This window comes from Ambystoma mexicanum, chromosome 12 (assembly GCF_040938575.1).
Source record: "Ambystoma mexicanum isolate Mex_15411 chromosome 12, UKY_AmexF1_1, whole genome shotgun sequence".
NCBI lineage: Eukaryota > Metazoa > Chordata > Amphibia > Caudata > Ambystomatidae > Ambystoma > Ambystoma mexicanum.
In genome coordinates this window covers 79,334,805-79,355,364 of record NC_090936.1, presented here as the reverse complement: position 1 = coordinate 79,355,364, position 20,560 = coordinate 79,334,805, and the positions used below count along the sequence as shown (strand labels likewise).

Sequence of the window (20,560 nt, the reverse complement as noted above, 5' to 3'; positions counted from 1 at the left end):
TATTTCGAATGGATTGTGTCCTCCCACGTATTCCTCATCTTGTGATAAATCGTTATCTCCAGCTTCGCTGCTTCGAAAAAAAAATGGCGTCGATTGTCCCTCGAGGTACTCCGTACTCTGTCGACATCACCGATGGTATAAATAGCTCGAGCCGCGCCCATTGCTACAGTTCCGTTTTTCCGATCGCTTCACTATCGAGAACGGCGCGCTTCTATTTTCTGTGAAGAAAATGTCATCTTCGACACCCAGAACTGGGTTTAAAAAGTGTGCAGATTGTGGATCTAAGATTTCGATCACCGATCCCCACCGGATTTGTCTCTGGTGTCTCGGTTCCAGTCACCGAACCGACGACTACGGGTCCTGCCAATCGATGACCGAAAAAGCTCTTCGTGAGAGGAGAGGTAAACTGTCGGTGGGGAGGGAGGCTTCAAAAAAGGTTTTGTCAAAAAGACACAAGAAAGCGAATGATTCTAAGGAATCGAATCGCCATAGGCACTCGAAGAGATCTCGATGTAGGAGTAGATCGAGACACTCTTCGTCGTCATCGAAAAAAATGAAGAGGAGACATAGATCTCCCTCATCATCATCTTCTTCAGAGTCGACCGAAGAAATTCGTTGTCCGACTAAATCGGATTCTCCCAGTAAGTGGGAAGAATTCCGCAAAATGATGGAGGTTTTCAAGAATGCGGCCCGACCCCCTCGAAAGACCCTCGAAAAAGCCATACCCCTAAGTTCGCTCCATTGGACGACAAAGGGAAGTCCAAGGCTACCATGTCCAAGACCAGTAGCGTCGAGGAATACAAAAAACCTCGAGTCGACGTAAAACCGTCGAAGACTCTTCGAGAGTCGAGCACCTCTCCAGTGCTGTGCAAGAAACACAAGTTGTCGAAGACTTCGACAACTTCGTCGACACCCTCAGCGTCGATAATTTCGACGCCAAAGCCAAATGCCTCATCGACGCCATTATCGAAGTCATCTTCGAAAACTTCAAGGGATTTGCCATTTCCTTCGAAGCAGATGGAAGAGGAAGAAAGGAGATTCACTCCTTTGCCCAGGTCAGACTTTTTCAAATCTATGTCAGCAATCTATGAAGAGTCTACTTCAGAAGAAGACGAGGTTTCTCCTTTGGGAGTTACTTATGGTACAAGACAAGTTCCTGAGGAACTTATTGACCAGGAATCTAGAATGAGAGACCTGAGTGATACACTACATTCTGCCAGTGGAGTTGACACATCCCCAGAATTAGAGTTTGCCAAACCTGATCCTGCAGAGCATGCAGATGCTGGGTACAGAGGTCTTATGACCAAGCTAGTTGAATATATTGGTTGGGGTAATACTTCACCCATTTTTGAACAAGATGACATGACTGATATAATCGTCAAGGGACCTCAGAAAGATCCTGTTCTCCCTTTTCACAGGGCCCTTCAAAGGACTGTGGAAAAAAACTGGGAGAAACCAGAAACTATTGCTGCTGCAGATAGCACTTTTCCAAGAAAATATAGACCAGCTGGAACGGATCCTGAATATTTGAATAAACATCCGACTCCAGAGAGTTTAGTCATTCAGGCAGCATCACTTCAAAACAAACTGCTTACCAACTATCCCTCCAGATAGAGAGGATAAAAAAATTGATGCCTGGGCACGTAAAGTTTTCACTTATGTCGGCAAATGACACCTGTACCCTAGCCAGGTTTACCCATACCCTGTGGGACTGTATTTCGGCGGCGGCTGATCATATTCCGGAAGGCGAGGAAAGGGAAGGCTTCCTGAATATAGTCAAAGACGGGAAAGAGGCAATGGGGGAATGTCTCCAGTCTGGACTGGATACTGCTGATAGTATCAGCAGATCCATGGCTGCAAGCGTTGTGCTACGCAGATTTGCGTGGTTGAGGAAGTCGGGATTTGCCCCGGACGTGCAAGCTAGACTCAACATGCCCTTTGATGGCTCGAGGCTCTTTGGCAGAAAGGCTGATGAAAGCCTAGAAAAACTTCAGACCTCGAAAGCGGCAGCTAAATCACTTAGCGCCTCTTTGCGCCAGCCTCTAAAACCCTATTCCGGCTTATCTTCCTGGAAGGGTCGTTCTTTTCGATACTACTCCTCTTTTGGTAGAGGAAGAGGACAGGCTTCTCAAAGTGGCAAAAGAAACTTCCCTCGTGGAGCACGAGGAAGAGGCGCAAAATCAGCCTCAGGAGCGGCATCTGTACCTTCAGCCACTCCTGCAGCCGCCTCCAAAGCCCTCTGAGACCTTGTTATACAAAACACCAGTGGGAGGCAGGATCTCAACATCTGAAGGAATGGCGGGGCATTACCTCAGATGCTTGGCCACTGGAAACAGTAGCCCAAGGTTACTGTCTCCCCTTTCTAAAAAGGCCTCAGAATCATCCACCGGGAGCCAACTCCGCCAAAATTACGGATCCGCTCCTGTTGCAGGAAATTTTAACCCTGCTAGAGAAAGGTGCCATAGAACTGGTACCTGTAGCGGAGAGCAACAGGGGTTGGTACTCCCCATATTTTCTCATCCCAAAAAAGGACAGAGGACTGAGACCCATCTTGGACTTGAGAAACTTGAACAAGTTCCTCAGGAAGGACAAGTTCAAGATGGTGACTCTTTCTCAGATCCTTCAGGCTCTCCAACTCCAAGATTGGTTGGTATCACTGGACCTTCAGGATGCTTACTTTCATGTGCCAATCCATCCAAAGCACAGAAAGTACCTGAGGTTCGCGATTGGCAATTCTCATTATCAGTTTCGAGTTCTGCCATTCGGGTTGACCTCCGCCCCGAGGGTTTTCACCAAACTTGGCGGTTGTGGCAGCAAGTCTCAGGAGAGGAGGTATTCACATATATCCCTAACTGGACGACTGGTTGATCAGAGCACGTTCTCCAGAACAAGCTCAGGAACATCTTTCGATCACCTGCCACTTCCTCCACAAACTGGGCTTCTCCCTCAATTTCAAGACGTCCCACATGATACCATCCCAGAAACTCCAGTTTATCGGAGCAGTCTTGGACACTTCATCGGGAAAAGCCTCGACCCGCAAAGTGAGAGCTCTCCACATCCAGCAGATGGTAACGAAGTTTCAGAATGCCCAACATCTACCGGCCTTCGATTTTCTCAGGTTGCTCGGCCTCATGGCACCCTGTATTTTACTAGTACCAGAGGGCAGGTTGAGAATGAGATCCCTTCAATGGGCACTCAGAACTCAGTGGTCCCAGTTCTCAGGGAATATGTCGGATCTTCTGCAAGTCCCGAGCGCAGTCGCTCAGGATCTTCTATGGTGGGCTTGCAACTACAACATTCTCAAGGGAGAGTCTTTTTGGCAACCATGGCCGGAGATAACGGTAGTGACGGACGCCTCACTCACGGGGTGGGGAGCACACACCAACGATCTGACAATCAGCGGTCGTTGGTCTCCATCGGAGTCCAAACTACACATCAACCTATTGGAGCTGAGGGCAATCAGACTAGCTCTGAAGGCCTTTCTGCCCTCTGTAAAGGGAAAGAATGTCCTGATAATGACGGACAATACAGTGGCCATGTACTATCTAAACAAGAGAGGAGGTGTAGGGTCACTGCCACTGTGCAGAGAAGCAATGCAGTTCTGGTTCTGGGCAATACGAGAAGGAATCTCTGTCGGCAATTCACCTAGCCGGAGAGAAGAACACGGCGGCAGACGCTCTGAGCAGGCAGAGCACAGTCTCTCACGAGTGGGAGCTGGCTCAGGAAGTCCTTCTGGATATCTTCGCCCTTTGGGGAACCCCTCAAGTGGATCTGTTTGCCACTTCGATCAACCGGAAGTGCGATCAGTACTGCTCAAGGGAATTTCCTCAAAGAGGAGCTCTGGGAGACGCATTCGTTGTGGAGTGGAAGTTTCCACTGCTGTACGCGTTTCCCCCAGTCCCTGTGATTCCTCAAGTAATCGGGAGGTTGAGCAAGTTCAGGAAAACCATGATCCTAATTGCCTCGGATTGGGCCAGGAGAACGTGGTACCCGGACCTTCTAGACATGTCCATCTGCCCTCCAATACGTCTTCCGCAAAGAGAGGATCTTCTTTCGCAAGAGGAAGGTCGGGTTCTCCATCCAGAGGTCAAGACACTCAACCTTCACACATGGTTTCTGAGAGGCTGAGATACAAGGATTGGGATCGTCCGGATGACGTAAGGGAAATCTTGCTTCGGCCAGAAGACCAGCAACAAAATCTTTGTACCGATGTCGCTGGAACAGGTTTAGTAACTGGTGCAAAGACAAGGATGTGGACCCTTTTCAGTGTGGCACCCCAATGGTGCTCTCTTTTCTACTACATCTAGCTAATCTGCGGCTCCAGATAGGAACAAGCAAAGGATACCTTACTGCGCTGTCCATTTTCAAGCGCTCCTCGGAAGAGGTTTCATATTTCAAAATACCGTTAATTCAATTCTTAAAGGGGCTTACTAATGTATACCCTCCAGTACCTTTTCATGTACCAACTTGGGACTTAAATTTAGTATTAAAATTCTTGACTTGTATTCCTTTTGAGCCTCTGCACTCATGTCCATTGAGGCTTTTGACTCTAAAAACTGTCCTCCTTGTGGCCCTATCATCAGCCCGCAGGGTTAGCGAACTTCAGGCTCTCTCATGCAAACCACCATATACTCTTTTTTATAAAGATAAGGTAGTCCTTAAAGTTAAACCTTCGTTCTTGCCAAAAGTAGTCTCGGACTTCCATTTGTCACAAAAAATAGTACTACCAACTTTTTATGCTCCTCCTCCTCATCTGGGCAAAGAAGAGGAGAGATTACACAGATTAGATCCCAAGAGGGCTCTTAGTTTTTACATCTCTAGCATGACTAAATTGAGAGAAGATGACCAACTGTTTGTGGGTTATACTGGTCATAAATTAGGTTTATCTGTAACAAAACAGACCATTTCCCGATGGATCATATTAGCCATAGTTGAATGCTACAGATTAGCGGGAAAAGAACCACCAGAATGGGCTTCGTGCCCATTCTACAAGGGGAATGGCTACTTCTGCGGCTCTAAAGAGGGGAGTACCGGCAGCAGATATTTGTGCAGCTGCAGCCTGGAAAACAATGCATACTTTTGTTAAACATTATTGTTTGGACACTGCCTCCTCTAGCGAAGGTTTATTTGCGAAGGCAGTTCTTCATTCTGTCCACGAAAACTGAGATTAGTAATCCCACCTCCAAAAATTGATACTGCTATGGGAGCCTATCACAAGATGAGGAATACGTGGGAGGACACAATCCATTCGAAGAACAAATTACTTACCAACTGTAACGTTCTTTCGACTGGATGTTCCTCCCACGTATTCCTCATCGATCCTCCCTTCCTACCCCACAGTATAGTTTACTTTTTCTTACACTTTCCTCTCACGAAGAATGTATCGGTCATGGGACACGCCTGGGTGTTCCTCCTATATATATATATATATATATATATATATATATATATATATATATATATATATATATATATATATATATATATATATATATATATATATATATATATATAATAGAAAAAACAGAACTGAAGCAACGGGCGCGGCTCGAGCTATTTATACCATCGGTGACGTCGACAGAGTACGTCGAGGGACAATCGACGCCACGACCTCGAGCACAGCGCCCTCTGCCGAGAATTTTTTTTTGCGAAGCTGGAGATAACGATTTATCACAAGATGAGGAATACGTGGGAGGAACATCCAGTCGAAAGAACTTTACAGTTGGTAAGTAACTTGTTCATCCACTTGGTGAAGAGAAATGGGTAGCCCATCTTACTTCTATGATGCATGAAGTCAAACCTGAAAATGTATTCGGGATTAAACAAAAAGAACGGCCCTTGACATTTTCAGTGAACAGTATAAGGGAGATAATATCCAAAGCAAAAAAGTCCAGAGCCCCCGGCCCCAATGGTCTTGCTACAGTAGTAGTCAAACAAGATCCAGAAAGGTGGGCAGAAATACTCAATATACTATTTAAGAAAGTATGCAAGGAAAAATATATACTATCATCATGGAAAACCTCAATGTTGATACCAGTATTTAAAGCAGGGTGTATAGACTTCTCCCTGAAAATTATAGCCTGCTATCACTATTTGACAACACTGGTAAACGTTTCTCAGCAATTGTCCTTGACCACCTGCAGAGCTGGACAAAACAATCTACTCCACGTTTTCCAAACAGGTTTTAGATCTAGCTCAAGTACCATACATAACATTTGCCTTCTAGATGCTATAATTACAAAAGTGAAAAAAGTAATAATCCTTCATATATGTAGCCTACATGGACTTCAGCGCTGTATTTGACAGCATTGACCGTCAAATACTGTGGAATATGCTAGAGCAAATGGACTGTTCACGCTGGTTATCTGGATAATGAAGGCCGTCTTTCTAGACCCATCAAGATCAATAAGGGAGTTAAACAAGGCTGCCAGCTAGCCGCCCTTCTATTTAACCTATATCTATCTAATCTAATTATTCGATTAGAAGGGAATGTTAACTATCCGGGTACATTTAAGTCTACTTGTGTCACGGCAATGCTTTATGCAGACGATCTTGTCATAGTTGACCATTCTTTCAGAGGAATTAAAGAAATATTTGAAGATCTAGGCCAATTCGTTAAAAATTAACATGGACTGCATATCAACCTGAAAAAACTAAGATAATGTTAATTTACTCCAAGAAAGTTGTGAAACAAAAAATGGTCACCATTTGGGGCACAATGGATTATTCCAATAATTATAAATACCTAGGTATTGTCATGCATTGTAGCTTATATTATACTCCACTAATTGAAGCCAAGATTCGTCAAGCCAAGCAAAAACAATGCTGGTTTGTTTCCGATTTCGCAGGATATTCCTTAAACGGGACTGTGATGTTATACACCCAATGGTTCATCCCTGTGATGTGATATATGGGCTCGAGGCACTTACTACCAGAGATCTATCATGGTTAGATAGAATCGAAGGGCACTTTTGGCGCTCCATACTGCAACTCTCCGTATCCTGCCCTATTCAATATGTCGGAGTTAAATGAGGCCTGCTCTCGCTTAAAGCCACTATACTCATGTGGAGAAGCTTACTAACATTGAAAGCAGTAACGCACCCAGAATGTCCAATGTTGGGATCATAGGAAATACCATTATCGCCTTGGAAAAAACTAAATACACTAATACATACAATGGGCTTGTCATGGAACTATATTCAGAACTAGAATGGTCCTTAGAGAGAGCACAATGTGAAAATGTTAACGCCTCAAAATATGAATTCAAAAGAAGATTAAAAAGATGGGACTGGGAAAATAATTTCACTCCTATGAGTAAGCTCCATAACTATCCTCAAATAGAAGGTATCACACATTCCTACTTTCGCGCCAAAACCACTCTATTGAAGTGCCCTGACACAGCAGTCCGCAAATTTTGATTACTCATGCGTACTAATCCACTTCCTATCGGAGCACTACGGGGTGCGAAATGGAATCTGCCTAAAGATCAACGATTCTGTCGCATGTGGAAATCCAGTAACAACTTAGACAGCAAGGCATGTTCTCACAGAATACCCAAGTTTAGGTCCCATCTAAATGACATTATCTGATCGTTTTGTACATAACTATGATACAATTAAAACTGTTGAATTCTGGCAATATTGGCTGAATACAGACTCCGGAGCAATGCACAATGCTCTCTACAGGTTTTGGGAAACGTTATTTTGTTGTTTAAACTGGACTGTAATGAATAAATAGGAAAAGGCTGAATAATACAATGTAGTAAGCATGACCATGAAATATGTGCAAGATTAATTTGAATTTTTATCATTTAATTATTTTCATGTGTTTTAAAATACTAAATTTCTTAGCCGGTGGTTAATTACGGAGTGTATATCGGATTATAGGATGAAATGTATACATATTTTATTACATTCAATAGAGATGTGATTTTATGAAGGAAATGTAAAAGTTAAAAATGAACTAAATCATAAATAAATAAATTGAAAAAATGTCCAAATTCCTTGCTGAATTGGAGGCCTTCATCCAGTTTGTGGCTCAGAACGATAATCCTGGACTTTATCATAAACCACATGACATGATTTAGTTTCCATTGCTGTGACCTTATTGCCTTAGGCCCTCATTACGAGGTATGCCGGTAAGGGAAAAACAATGCCGGTATGTTAATACCGGCATCGTTTACCGTTCCGTAGCATTCCGACCTGGAAACCCGGTATTAGCGGCATACTAAACAACGGTGTCGCTAATAGCGGCATAGGCGCGTACACGCGCCCCTTGAGGGAGCAAATACCGGCATGCCGGTGATAGGGGTAATTCCAACCCACGCATACATGCAAATACCGGCATCGCGAAGCCGGTAATCACGGGCTGCACGATGCCGGCCATACAGGCATCGCGGACCACCCGCAAACAGTAAGCAGGATAAAAGGCAGCTGCCACAGGTGCACACAATCCCACAGGTGGAGCGAATGGAGGCTGTGCCAGTATAAACTGAGCACACCCACACACCACAACCCCTCCCACCCCCCCCACAGGTGTATGCAATTCAGATTGGCCCAGTACAAAAGGAGCACACCTACACACCACACCCCTTCCTACACCAAAATGCTACCACTAGCAGTTGCAATCATGGCGCTGGAGTACATGCCTGTACTGCTACAACTACAGCAACAACAACTACAGCATCAAGAACGGGCAGCACAGAGGAGAAGGAGGGTGAGACAGGCACAGCAATTACCACCAGCGCAGGCAGCTGTGCCTCTTATGCAGCCACCAATCCCTCGCACCAGATCCAGCCCATTCAACCTAACCCCTGAGCAGATCCACACCCTGTACCGGTTGGACCGTGACACCATCACCACCATAGTGGACATGATACTGAACGACATTGCCAGCCAAATAGAAATACGCACTGCCATCCCCCCACTACTAAAGGTGGTGTCTGTGCTACACTTCCTGGCCACAGGCACCTACCAACACACAGTAGGACAGCTGCATGGCATTTCACAACCACTATTCTCACGCATGCTGAACCAAGTGCTGGATGCCCTTCTGAAGCACGCAAGCACCCATATATCCCTACCACGGACTGCCCAGGAAATAGCCGAAACCAAAGTAGGCTTCCATGCACTGCAGGCATGCCCAATTGTGTTGGTGCAATCGACTGCACCCATGTGGAATTGGTAGTCCCCCCATGCCGTAGAGGCGGTGTACCGCAATCGCAAGCAATACCACTCCATCAATGTGCAAATGGTATGTGACTCCAGCAAGATCATCACCCATTGCTGAGCCCGATTTCCTGGATCCACACATGATGCCATGGTACTGCGCAACTCAACGCTACCCCGTCACATGGAGCGACAATGCTGGACCACGTGCCTGGCTGCTCGGTGAGTTGCACAACAGGCCCATGGCCATGCTGTGGGGTACTGATGTGTGCGGATGCAGAAGGGGGGGGGGGCTATTGCACCTGGGTGGTAAAGGGGGGGGAATAGTGCACCTGGGTGGGAAAGGGGGGGGGGGAATAGTGCACCTGGGTTGCACTAGCCAGTGAGTGGAGAATGCATGCAGAGCTAAACACTCCTTCCCTAAACCAGCAAAACAGAACACAACACATCACTGGGCCACTTATCACAAATATTGCAGATGGTTGACAACAAGTAAGAAGCACAACCAGGGCACCATCGTTATTGCAAGCAATGCATGAATGAATAGGATGGCAACTGTGGCAATGCGGCGAGTGTGACAATGCATATTAAAGAATATACAGCATGATTTTGAGGCCAAACATTTGTGCACTACCAAAGCACATCTGCCAGTGCATGCATGATTACACCATCATCATCTATTGAACCCCATCCAGTGTACCACACCTCATTACAGTATACATTGCATCTAGGTGACTATTTTGTACACGTACAGGGACATGTGCATGCCCACACCAAGTAGCTGCTGCCATGACTGTGCTCCCTGAAGGTGGCAGTTCTGTGTGACACACACCTATTTGTATCTGCTTGCAGGTGATGGGGGATATCCCTTGAGGCCGTGGCTACTTACCCCTGTGCGGACCCCGCAGAACAGCCATAAAGAGGATTACAATCATGTGCACACTCGTACCCGTGTTGTGATTGAGCAGACCTTTGGCCTGCTGAAGGCGCGGTTCCGCTGCCTAAGCAGGTCTGGTGGGGCACTCCTATATAGGACGGAGAAGGTGGCAAAGATCACCATGGCCTGTGTCATGCTGCACAACATGTGCGTCCGAAGGAATGTACCACTGCCACCTGACATTGACATGCATGGGCTGGGTGAGGATGAAGGGGATGGAGACGGAGGCGAAGAAGCCCCCCTGCCAGTACCTGATGCACGGGGTGGCCATGCTGTACGCCAAGCACTAATTGATGAATACTTTTGAAACGCATGGACAATGGAAGTAATGTGTCCGCGACACACTGAATCTGGACATGCACACTTTTTTTGTTCAAATTGCCCCACTGTACACCATCACACAATACATGTACAAAAAGAACGATGTCCCACCAATGATTTGCCTGCACACAACGGTGTATTTTCAGCAGACGTAATATGGTGAACATAATCCCCTCACAACCCCCAGTAAACTCCCTCACCCACCCAACAAACCCCAGAAAATACCCTAGTAAACTCCCTCACCCACCCCAAAAAACCCAGAAAATACCCCAGTAAACTCCCTCACCCACCCCACAAACCCCAGAAAATACCCCAGTAAACTCCCTCACCCACCCCACAGATCCCAAATGTCCACATATGTCCAACAAACAGTGGTCCCTTCACCAATGTACTTTTTCTAAATGTCATTGCGTGTCCTGTTATTTCTTGCCAATTTTTGGGTCTGGGGGTGCCATGGTCAAGTGTCGTGCACTGCTCGGCGTTAACTGCACAGGGCTCGATTGGGCCGAGGTGGAAGGGGTTGTTGCAGTGGAGGTGTCAATGGTCAGTCCCATGGCTTGCCCAAGGTGTGGGCGCTGCATTTGTGGGAGATTTGCAAGAAGGGCCTGTGTGAGTGACCCCATACACTCCCTAAAGGCACACGTGATGCCTCCACAGCAGCATTATTGGCTGCAATGGCCGTGGCAATGGCCCTCATGGCCTCCTTCCCAGTGTTCACCTGTTGCCCCATGAGTTCCAGCATGGACTCTTGTCGGGCCTCAACCCTGGCCAGGCGAGCCTTGAAAGAGTTGTCAGCTGCAGGAGTACCGGTGGCCAGGGTGGTGGCTGGCAGGGTGGTGGAAGGCACCTGCGTGGGGCCCTCGTCCAGGGCACTGTCCTCCTCAAAGATGCCAATGTCAGATTCCCCTAGGTCCAAGTCATGGAGGCACGGATCGTCCATGTCCTCAGACTCTGTAGGGGGGGGGGGGCTGCTGATGGGGCTTGGGGTGGGTGTGCCGGACATGATCTCTGCCTCATTATCCACCTCTGCAGACACAACGTCCGTGGTGGCTGGTGGAGTATCAATGGAAACGGCTCCCACTGTTGTGGGTGCCTGCTGCTGTTTGTGGCTGCAGGTGTCCCCTGCAGGGTGACGGCCTTGCGTGGCACACTGGCTGTTGCTTTAGCATTTTCTTGGGCTGGGGGGGGGTGGCGGTGGCACTGGTCCCTTTGCGTGCAGTGGATGTACTTGCACCCCTGTCTTGCGTTCCATCTTCCTCATCGGTGTCTGGGCGATAGAAGAGATGCAGGTCATCAGTGATGTTGTCAAATGGCAGCTATGATGTATTGCGGTGTGATATGTTCATACATTCAGGCATCATTTCATTTCTGGGGTGTGGCATTTGGTGTTCTGAGGGGGCATGTGGGCAATCATTGCATGGCTGGTGGCATGGCATTGGTTTGGTGTCGGTGTGGTGAGTTCCATGGGCATGGTTGGGTCATGTTGCACCTCTGTTGGGATTGGCACTCAGCATGCGTGTGGTGCAGGGTGTGGCACTCATTCTTCAATGGATATGTTGATGTAGCCTTGGGACATGCATTACCTTGCCTAGTCTCACTTCCACATCACTTGTGCCACATCATGGTTTAGTCTACATGGATGTGATGGTTCACTCGCCTTCCTCTGTGGTAGTTGCAGCGCCAACCTCCTGGTCTCCAATTCCCTCAATTGATTCTGGGTCGATGAAGGAACTTGCGGTCTCCTCCCATGCCGTCAACTTCACAGGGGAGTGTGGGCACCGCCTGTCGCCATTGCAGCCCTCCTGTTCTCCGCCAGGATCTTCCTCACCCGGAGGCAGAGGTCGTCCCACCGCTTCCGGCAGTCACGCACACTCCTTTGGCTGCTCCCCACTGCCGACACCCTCTGTGCGACCTCCTGCCAGACCTCTTTTTTTTTGTTTGGGCCGCATGCTTGAGGTCGGTGCTCCTGATCGTATCTGCATGCTGTGCAAGGGTGTTGGCAAGCATGGTGAGTTCTGCGTCTGAAAAACGCTGCTTTCTCTTCCTTTGGGAGGACTTCTTGGTGGCCTTTGACATCCTGCTTCTGTTGTGGCACACAACAACACGAGAGAAGTGGTGGTTATGGAGGATGGCAATGGATTGTGTTTTTAAAGATGGCCGCCGGCCCATTTCCCGTTCCTGCGCAATGATGTAATTTCCGGGTCTGTTTTTTGCGAACACGGTAATACCGTGCCGGTATTTAGGGGTTGGTATGAGGCGGTGCCACTATGGGCGGGTCCCGCGATGCCGGTATAGGGGAGTTGGAGGCCCTTTAGCGGCTTTGGCGGTTTTGCCACTACTGGCATGGGGGAACGCGCGTGCTCGTGCACTCGTAATCAGCCGCTATTAGCGGGTTCATAGGAGCACGGACCCGCTCATTCCGGCATGCCGGTAATGAACCCGGTTTTACTGGGCAACTCGTAATGAGGCCCTTACTACGTTACCTTAACAAGGCTGTCAATCTCCCCAGTTCTGAATACTTTGGTTTGATGTGATTGTTTTTTTTCCTTTTCTCCGTTTGGTTACTTTTCATTTCAATCTTTGTTGTAACGGCTTAATGCTTTGTTTATTCAGGTTGGGAAGGGTTTCATGATATTCAATGACAATGTTTATACGGATGTATGTTGCTCTAGAGTTACGTATCTTTTATTTCTGCGTGGAAAGAGTTGTATACAATTCTGTAATTTTGGTCTCAATAAAATTTGAGTGACAAAAGAAAACGTACTTGTTATTTCTGAGTGCTTCTCTGCTTTGCAGACACATTTCATCTCACTTCCCTATGGTTTTAGAATCTTTTCCTCCCATTTGTACATGCTTATCAAGAGGTCATATTATAATCTGTGCTTAGGTATGTGGTTATGGTTAGTAGCAGTATATAAAAGTTCTCTAATTCATCGAGATTGAAAGATCCAGTTTCCCGTAGCAGTCCCCATAATCTGGAACACACTCCCAGCGAACATCAACAATGAGCTCTCTCAACAAATTCAAGAAACTCCTTAAAACCTGGCTCTTTAACAAATACTAACCTCGCGACAGAGACATAGCTAGACAATGGCTGGCCCAGCCCAGTTCGGACTCCACAGCCAACCACTATGCTATGTATATAAGTACCACATGCAATGTCATTGAATGCAAAACTGTTAATCTACCTATCATGTAACCATTAAGATCTTATGCCTGTTTGAAATTTTCCACATCTCCTCAGCATTGCCAGGCTTCTAAGTTGCTAGGCATCTAAGTAAAATAACAAGATGAAACCACTGCAAACCTTCCTACTGTGCAATTAAGTATATTTTACTGTGTAAATTGTCCTAATCTATATAAACATGTAACAATCAAGACCAAGTATACCTGTAAACTACGCCGTGATAACCCTGGGTTTAGGCGTAAAACAAATGCAGTTAAAACGGGGGGCTGTGATGGTGTTTAACCAAGAACTGTGATAAAGCACTGCATCAAAGGAGAACGACTATGATGAATGAGAAGGACTGTGACAAAAGGCTGACTGAGACAGGGTCTCCTTGAGGACTGTGAGAAAGGGAAGGCTCCTTCTGAACACGCTTTCTTTTTCTCTTTTCTGGCATTATTTTATCACTGGACTGCACAATAGACAAATCTGGAAAGTACATTTCTTTCTAGGTTATATTCTAGTTGTGGTCTGCTGTGTAGTGCAATGATAGAATGTGACCCTGTGTTTTCTTTCATGGAGCATCAGTGATTTTAATGCAGCTTTGTGCTTTGCACATGGTAAATTTGTGACTAAAAAACGTTTACATTTGGGCATTAGTTATGTAACTTTGTATTCTACAGCGATTTAACTTTTGCCATTTTCTGACCTCATTGTTTTGTTTCTCTTTTGTTTCCAGCAAAGGATAAAGTTAAACGAGACCGAGATAGGCTGAAAGAAAAGAGGAAACGCAAAGTAAGAGATGAAATTAAGACAGAGAATGGTGAAGTCAGGTTGTTGCAGAAAGGTAGGCTTTGTGAGTTACTAATTTTCAACACTAGTTGTAGGTACTCTCGTTATTTATGTATCATTTAATTGGGTTTACTTTAGGAAAGCAGTATGTTTTACACCCTTTCGGTTTAGGTTTTTTCCTTTTAATCCTATGAAAACATGCTTTGTACTGTTAAAAATATCACTGGGAGATGAGGTCAGCACTTCTGCTTGAGTAAACCCAAAGTGTTTGCTTTAATTAGCATCTTTTACGGTATTGCCACTTGTGTAATACTTGAAGACGCGTTTAACTACAATAGATTGACCGGCTGCAGGCAGTGCTCCAGATAGGGTTTTAAAGTTTACTATGCTTTTGTACACCGCCAAATCGCACCTGCAGTCGTTTTGAAGCACTGATCCTCGTCTGTGGCATATTACGGCCCTCTCTGTGGAGGCCAGAACTTGGTCTGCTGAGACCGAGAGCAAGATTGAAATAACAGAGGAGTGAAAGCATGGAAGGAGGTTGCAGGCGCAGGAATAGAGTTGGGCGGGTGGGTGGTGTGTTTGTATTATTGTGGATGTCTATTAGTCCATATATTGTGGACTATCCTCTAGCGATAAGAATTATGTTTTGGGTTAATGTACACATTTGGGTTCCAAAGCAGTTTTGGAAGAATTATAGGTTAGAGATCAAGTAGTGTTGGGTGTGTGAAGAGCTTGAGAGCATCCTCGGCAATCCTGAATGATAAGTAGGTTTAAAATGCCTGTAAAGTTTATTTATAGTACCGCAGGTAAATTCCTGAATAGTAATTCTGTGACTCCCAAGATGAAACCAGACGGTGGCCTTGTCCAAGATTAGGACGGTGGGAGAGACAAAATGAATACAGAGCAAGCATTATCCCAGGCCCCTAGATGTTGTAAAGGTAAAACATTGTGCTTGTTCTTTGTTTTTCCTGGTTGACATCTGAGGTAATGCCTTAATGTAGAGCGTCAAATATCTGTTAGATTTGGAAAAGGGTCCATGGGTTCTGACTTGCAAACTGCTCGCGATCCAGTTTATATGGATATAATAGTGAAACTTTAGAGAACCAACTATGAGGCTACCTAATAATATCCATTTTTGTAATCTTCTTTTTGTATTGCATAGTGGCATTGGATGCTGTTCCACAGCTAGGTGCTCGGGGGCTATTGTTTTTGTGCTTTTTGTTTTTTAATAAAGTGTCATGAACAATGTACCACTTAGAGAAGAATCTATAAAATGGGCAGATGTTGCCTGGCGCTCCTGACTTAATTAACTAGTTGTTGTGTTGGTAGTTGTGAAAATCGGACCCAGTGGTAATGTGCACACACAATTGAAGGTTTAAGCTCAGGAAGTGTGAATTCAGTCTAAAATGTAAACCCTAACCTGTTAGATTAATCAATCTAATAGAGAGATTAGACGTGCAGTGAGGTGATTGTCTAGTCTAGAGGGGCAATTGCTTCTTAATAATACCTAGTCTTTGGCCTTGTGATGGGCTTGAGATGATGTGTTGTGGCCTTCCAGGTAAATCATGGTGGCTTTTTGACCTGGGATTAACTTTAAAATTATTCCACAGTGCAAACGCCTGAATAGTAATTGGGACCTACCAAGATGCAGACGCCTGATGTAGTCTAGTCTAGAATTGACCCTGTGAAATATGAAAACATTGTAAATCAAAAGCATAGGATGGGCAACTATCGATTTGTGGACACATTCTAGGATATGTTAGAAGCCTAGCATTCCTAAAAACTGAGATCGTTAAATATTCGAATAATATATTGTCTGAGAGTTCAGTGGTTGCGCATGGAGTTGCATGTGTACATGCCTGTTGCCATAAGGCTATTATACGCTTTTTTGCTTTTACGTTGATTTATGCCACAGTAAAGCCACCTCACAGGTGTCAAGCCAGCAGCGTTAACAGTGCTCGCAAAATGTAGCACTGAAGGGCGCCTCGCTCAGGCCAAAGTGGAGAGAATATGCATGAAACATAAGAATGTGCTCAAAAACAGACTCACAGGCGAGATATATGTTGCTTTTCACAGCTTGTATAACGGGAAGCCATTTTAATAACAGTTGATACGAGTTGTATGTGAGAAAAGCGATTTTGTCATTTTCGTAACTCCCTGGAAAAGGAGCCAGATGTACAATTTCCACTCTGCCATTTTCTTTTTTTGTTCTGTTTCAAAGTTTAAATACTGTGCCACATCATAATTGTGGTACTGTCTGATCACGCAGGCTTGTCCTTTTTGTGCAAAATGTTCAAGGAATTTAGTACGCATTTGTCATGGCATTGGTCATGCTTTTATGTCTTCTACAGTGCGAGGGTTTTATCCTAGGTATGTGGAAACCATGTACAAGAGAACGGGAGAGGAAACCCCTTCTGCTTGCTCCCCAAATGGACACAAACATAGACGGGAATGTTGTAGGAAGAACTAAGGGGACTTTCAAATGACGGTGGGTTGGGACCATTTTAGAGAGTGTGTATTTTACTCCTATATTTTGAAGATGGCCATAAGAAAGCAATTCCCATTCCCCATGGTGTTTTTACAGTGAATACAAGTATATTTTAATTGTAAACCTTTTGTAATCCATACTTCATTGTAAATTAAAATGTGCATGTTTTAACCTTTAACGTCTCTCTTCAGACCAGGTAGTAATAGTAGAGCTTCTTAGTTTGCCATTGCTCTGCTGGTACTACTGATCCGAACTGCGGATTAATGCCAGGAGCAGTCCAGAAGAGGCTCCCTGTCAAAGAGCACTCTGTGCGTGCAGCTAGACCGAATTTTCATTGTGGGTAGCTGCCTTCTAATGCTAGAAGTAGTGTGAAGGGTGTGTGAGACCAGTAATATGTGTGCAGCTTGGCCGCATTGTCTTGGGGCTAGCTGCATTCTAGCGTAGGTGGTGCTTGTATATGAGATTGTGTGCAGCTAGGCTGATTTTCTTTCATTGTGGGGGATAGCTGGGTTCTAAAGATAGTTGAGTTGTTCATGTGTATATAATTGTGTGTAGCATGGCCGATTTAGTCGTGGGGGATAGCCGCTTTCTAACTGGTTTATGGTGCAGAGGTGAGTATCTGTGCAGTTCGCAAGGGCCCCCTGTTCCCAATTACCTTCCTGTTCCTGCTGAGTTAATGTTTGCTCCCTGTTAGAGGTTTGGTGCTTTAGGTCTCCAGGAACCTCTCGGTCTAGTGTGGGCTTATTTCTATTTCACCAAGCATGGCCTTACCTCTCTCTGGCTTAACAATCTAATCAATGTTGAGTTTGGCTGTTTCCCACCTGCTGTACCAGGCTATTAGCTTTGCTATGCCTTGGAATGTTGGGTGTTTAGGTCTAGGCCTGGCAGAGGCTGCAGAGGGTAGTGGCATTCTAGTGGTAACAGTCCTGGTGCATTACTGGGCAAAGCAGATAGGGTGTCAACGGTGACATAGATTCACCAAGTTTCCCATGGTCATGTGTGAGGCCATCCAGTCCTGTTTTTTTCCGATCTACAGTACACCATCCCTGTGTCTACCTGAGCTGACCATTGCTTGTTGGTTAACACCTTCTCAATAGGCAGTTGCATCCAGCTCTCTGGGGATGGCTAGTGTATGATCTTGTTCTTCAGATCACCACTCATTAGAAGGTTGGGTGGTGCAGTCAAAAAAGTCTTTACACAGAATGACAGACAGCACCCATGAAGAGGAGGGGCCATTTTGGGAACACCAACTTAAGAGTCCATGTTCCTTGAGGTCTGCTTAGCAGAGGGAGACTGAAGCCTAGATCCTCGTCCCCTGCCCCCCACTTTCAAGTGCTTCCTTGGGAAGAGACCCTTTGCAAAGCTGTATTCTGCAGTCCACCGATACACAAATATCCTTACTACCCTTTCTTTTTATGCCTTTGTCTGCTGGTTCATGTTCAAGACCTGCTCCTCCTCCTCATCCTCAACATTCTTCTGGTGACTATTTTCTCAGCTGATTTTCAGCTTTTATGTACTCATCAAATGAAGATCTTCTTCCAAGCCCTTAAGTGAGTCATGCCCCCAGCCTTCCACTCGAGTTGGGTGTTGCCCACCAACGTTGGCTGTGGTGGCTCCTCTGGTTTTCTAGTCTGTGACTCCGATACTCCTCCAATCTCTGGCTATAACACAGACACTGGGACACAGGCAGTTTCGCCTATGATGCCACCACCAGCTCCTCAACCTTTAATGTCTCCTTCACCTTCTCTTGACCCAGTGAAGTCTGCAGCTCATATGTGCTCCTCCGCCTCCTGCTTGCTGTTTTAAGAGACATCTCCCTGCCTGACACCCCTCAGACTTAACAGGGTGGGCTAGCAGGGGTATTTTCTAAATTGGGCATAGGAGTGCACTGGCATTTATTTACAAAAGTCATGCTAGCAGAAGGTGTGACTGATGCCTCGTTTGGCTTGTCTGGTGAATAAAAAGATTGACAACAGCACCTCACCAGAAAAGGTTTGTTTGCCTCTGATCCATGGCACCACTCCTCTGCGTTAGCTGCATGTGATATGTATTCTAAAGCCTCTCCTTGGGCAAAGTCCTTGACTCAATGGGTAAGAACGTTTACCTTAATTCAGCTTCACGCCTTCACCACTCAAGATCTGGCACTCTTTTGCTCTGGAAAAAAAAAAGAAAAAAATGTGGATGCACTCCAAATTTATACAGTGAGAGGTCAAAAATAAATTAAATTTTAAAGTTTTTCAAGGTGTGGGGGAGAAAAAGTGGATCTGGCACAGGTCTACTACAATTTTGTAAAGAGAAGACGAATGTCCAATATTCTGGAGCCCTCCCGTCCCCTGCACACTATTGCTAGTCCGTTAATGAAGCGGTTCAATAATTATTCATATCAAAGTGTTGTTATTCAATAAGTGTATTTTGAACATATGGCCTTCAAAACATTATCTTCATAAAAGACAATTATTTATTAAAAAGTTCATTAAAAAATGTAACCACTACAAATATTAGGGACTGACTTTGCCCTGCTAAAAACTTTAGCCACCATTCATCCACTGTTAGTCAGGGGGCCATACTAATGAAAGATCCCAGATGGTGAGTGCAACATACAGTAAGGCGTACACAATCAGCGGTTCGGGCTCCCCTGGTTTTAGGCAAAACCTACAAGTTATGAGGTGCTTATCAAGTTGCTTTCGTGCCACCAACACCTCGTTAGTGAGATAGATTTAAACACATTCTCATAAAATGGCCTCTAGATACTGGGCATGGGAACTTCTTCATATATTTGGGGACCACTTTTAAGGCCTTGCATTCCACTGCATAGGCCTTCATCAGAGAAAGTTGGTTTCCTTTCTGCGGGGTCAATATCCAATCCTGTTGTTGAAGTTTCTTTTTCACAGCCGCCGGGTTGGATGTTAGGAGGTCTGTGGAGGGGTTTATTTCTAACAAACAACCAACACATTTATCCTTCCAATTGGTGAAAAGGCCAAGGCCTAGCTCTTCGGGATAGTGGCCCAGGATAGTCAACTGAGGGGCGGCATGTGCCAGTAGGGAATTTTCGAAACAAGGTGAGGGTTTTCCAGAGTGATACAGAGTAAAGTGATGGGAGACCTAGTTCAAATCTAATACAGGCCATTGGGGTACTGCTCGGAAGTCGAAAAACTTACTTCCAAAAAGCGCCTTCCAGAATTTCCCACATCTGCCACGTCAAATTGAGCCCAGACTCCGCCCCATATGACAGGATAGGAGTGACTTTCTGGTTGTAAAATATGATCAGAGGCATCGTGGGAAATTTCCCAAACCGTCGGTGTAGAACCATTCACTGAGCATATAGATTTTTGACCTTAGATCTTAGAAGATTGCCTCAGGGTGTTTCCACCAGGCTCTGGTTTACACACTCCCAAATAGATGGTAGTCGATGCATTCCAGAGGGTCATGGCCAAGTTGCCACCTGAATTTCAGATTTAGCTTTTTTGCTTTGCTGTTTACAAACATGATTTTAGTTTTTTTTTACATTGACTCTTGGTGGGCCTCTAAGCGCCTTTGCAAACCTACTGGGGTTCTATCTGTCAGGATCATATCATCTGCATATATAATCCAAGGCATCAGCATTCCATTGATCTAAGGAGGGAATCCTCTTACTTTATTTTGGTTTATGCCCATATCCGAGATATACAAGTTGAAGTGGATCAGTG

The 20,560-nt window shown here is 45.5% G+C and overlaps 1 protein-coding gene across 2 annotated transcripts in view; it reads left to right on the top strand.

Moving 5' to 3' along the window:
• RSBN1L (round spermatid basic protein 1 like) overlaps positions 1-20,560 on the top strand; it is a 473,016-nt gene that overhangs the window by 133,019 nt on the left and 319,437 nt on the right. For both annotated transcript variants that reach the window (XM_069628044.1, XM_069628045.1), the window contains exon 2: positions 14,331-14,438. In XM_069628044.1, coding sequence (XP_069484145.1) covers positions 14,331-14,438 — 108 coding nt within the window. The remainder of the gene's footprint in view (positions 1-14,330; positions 14,439-20,560) is intronic.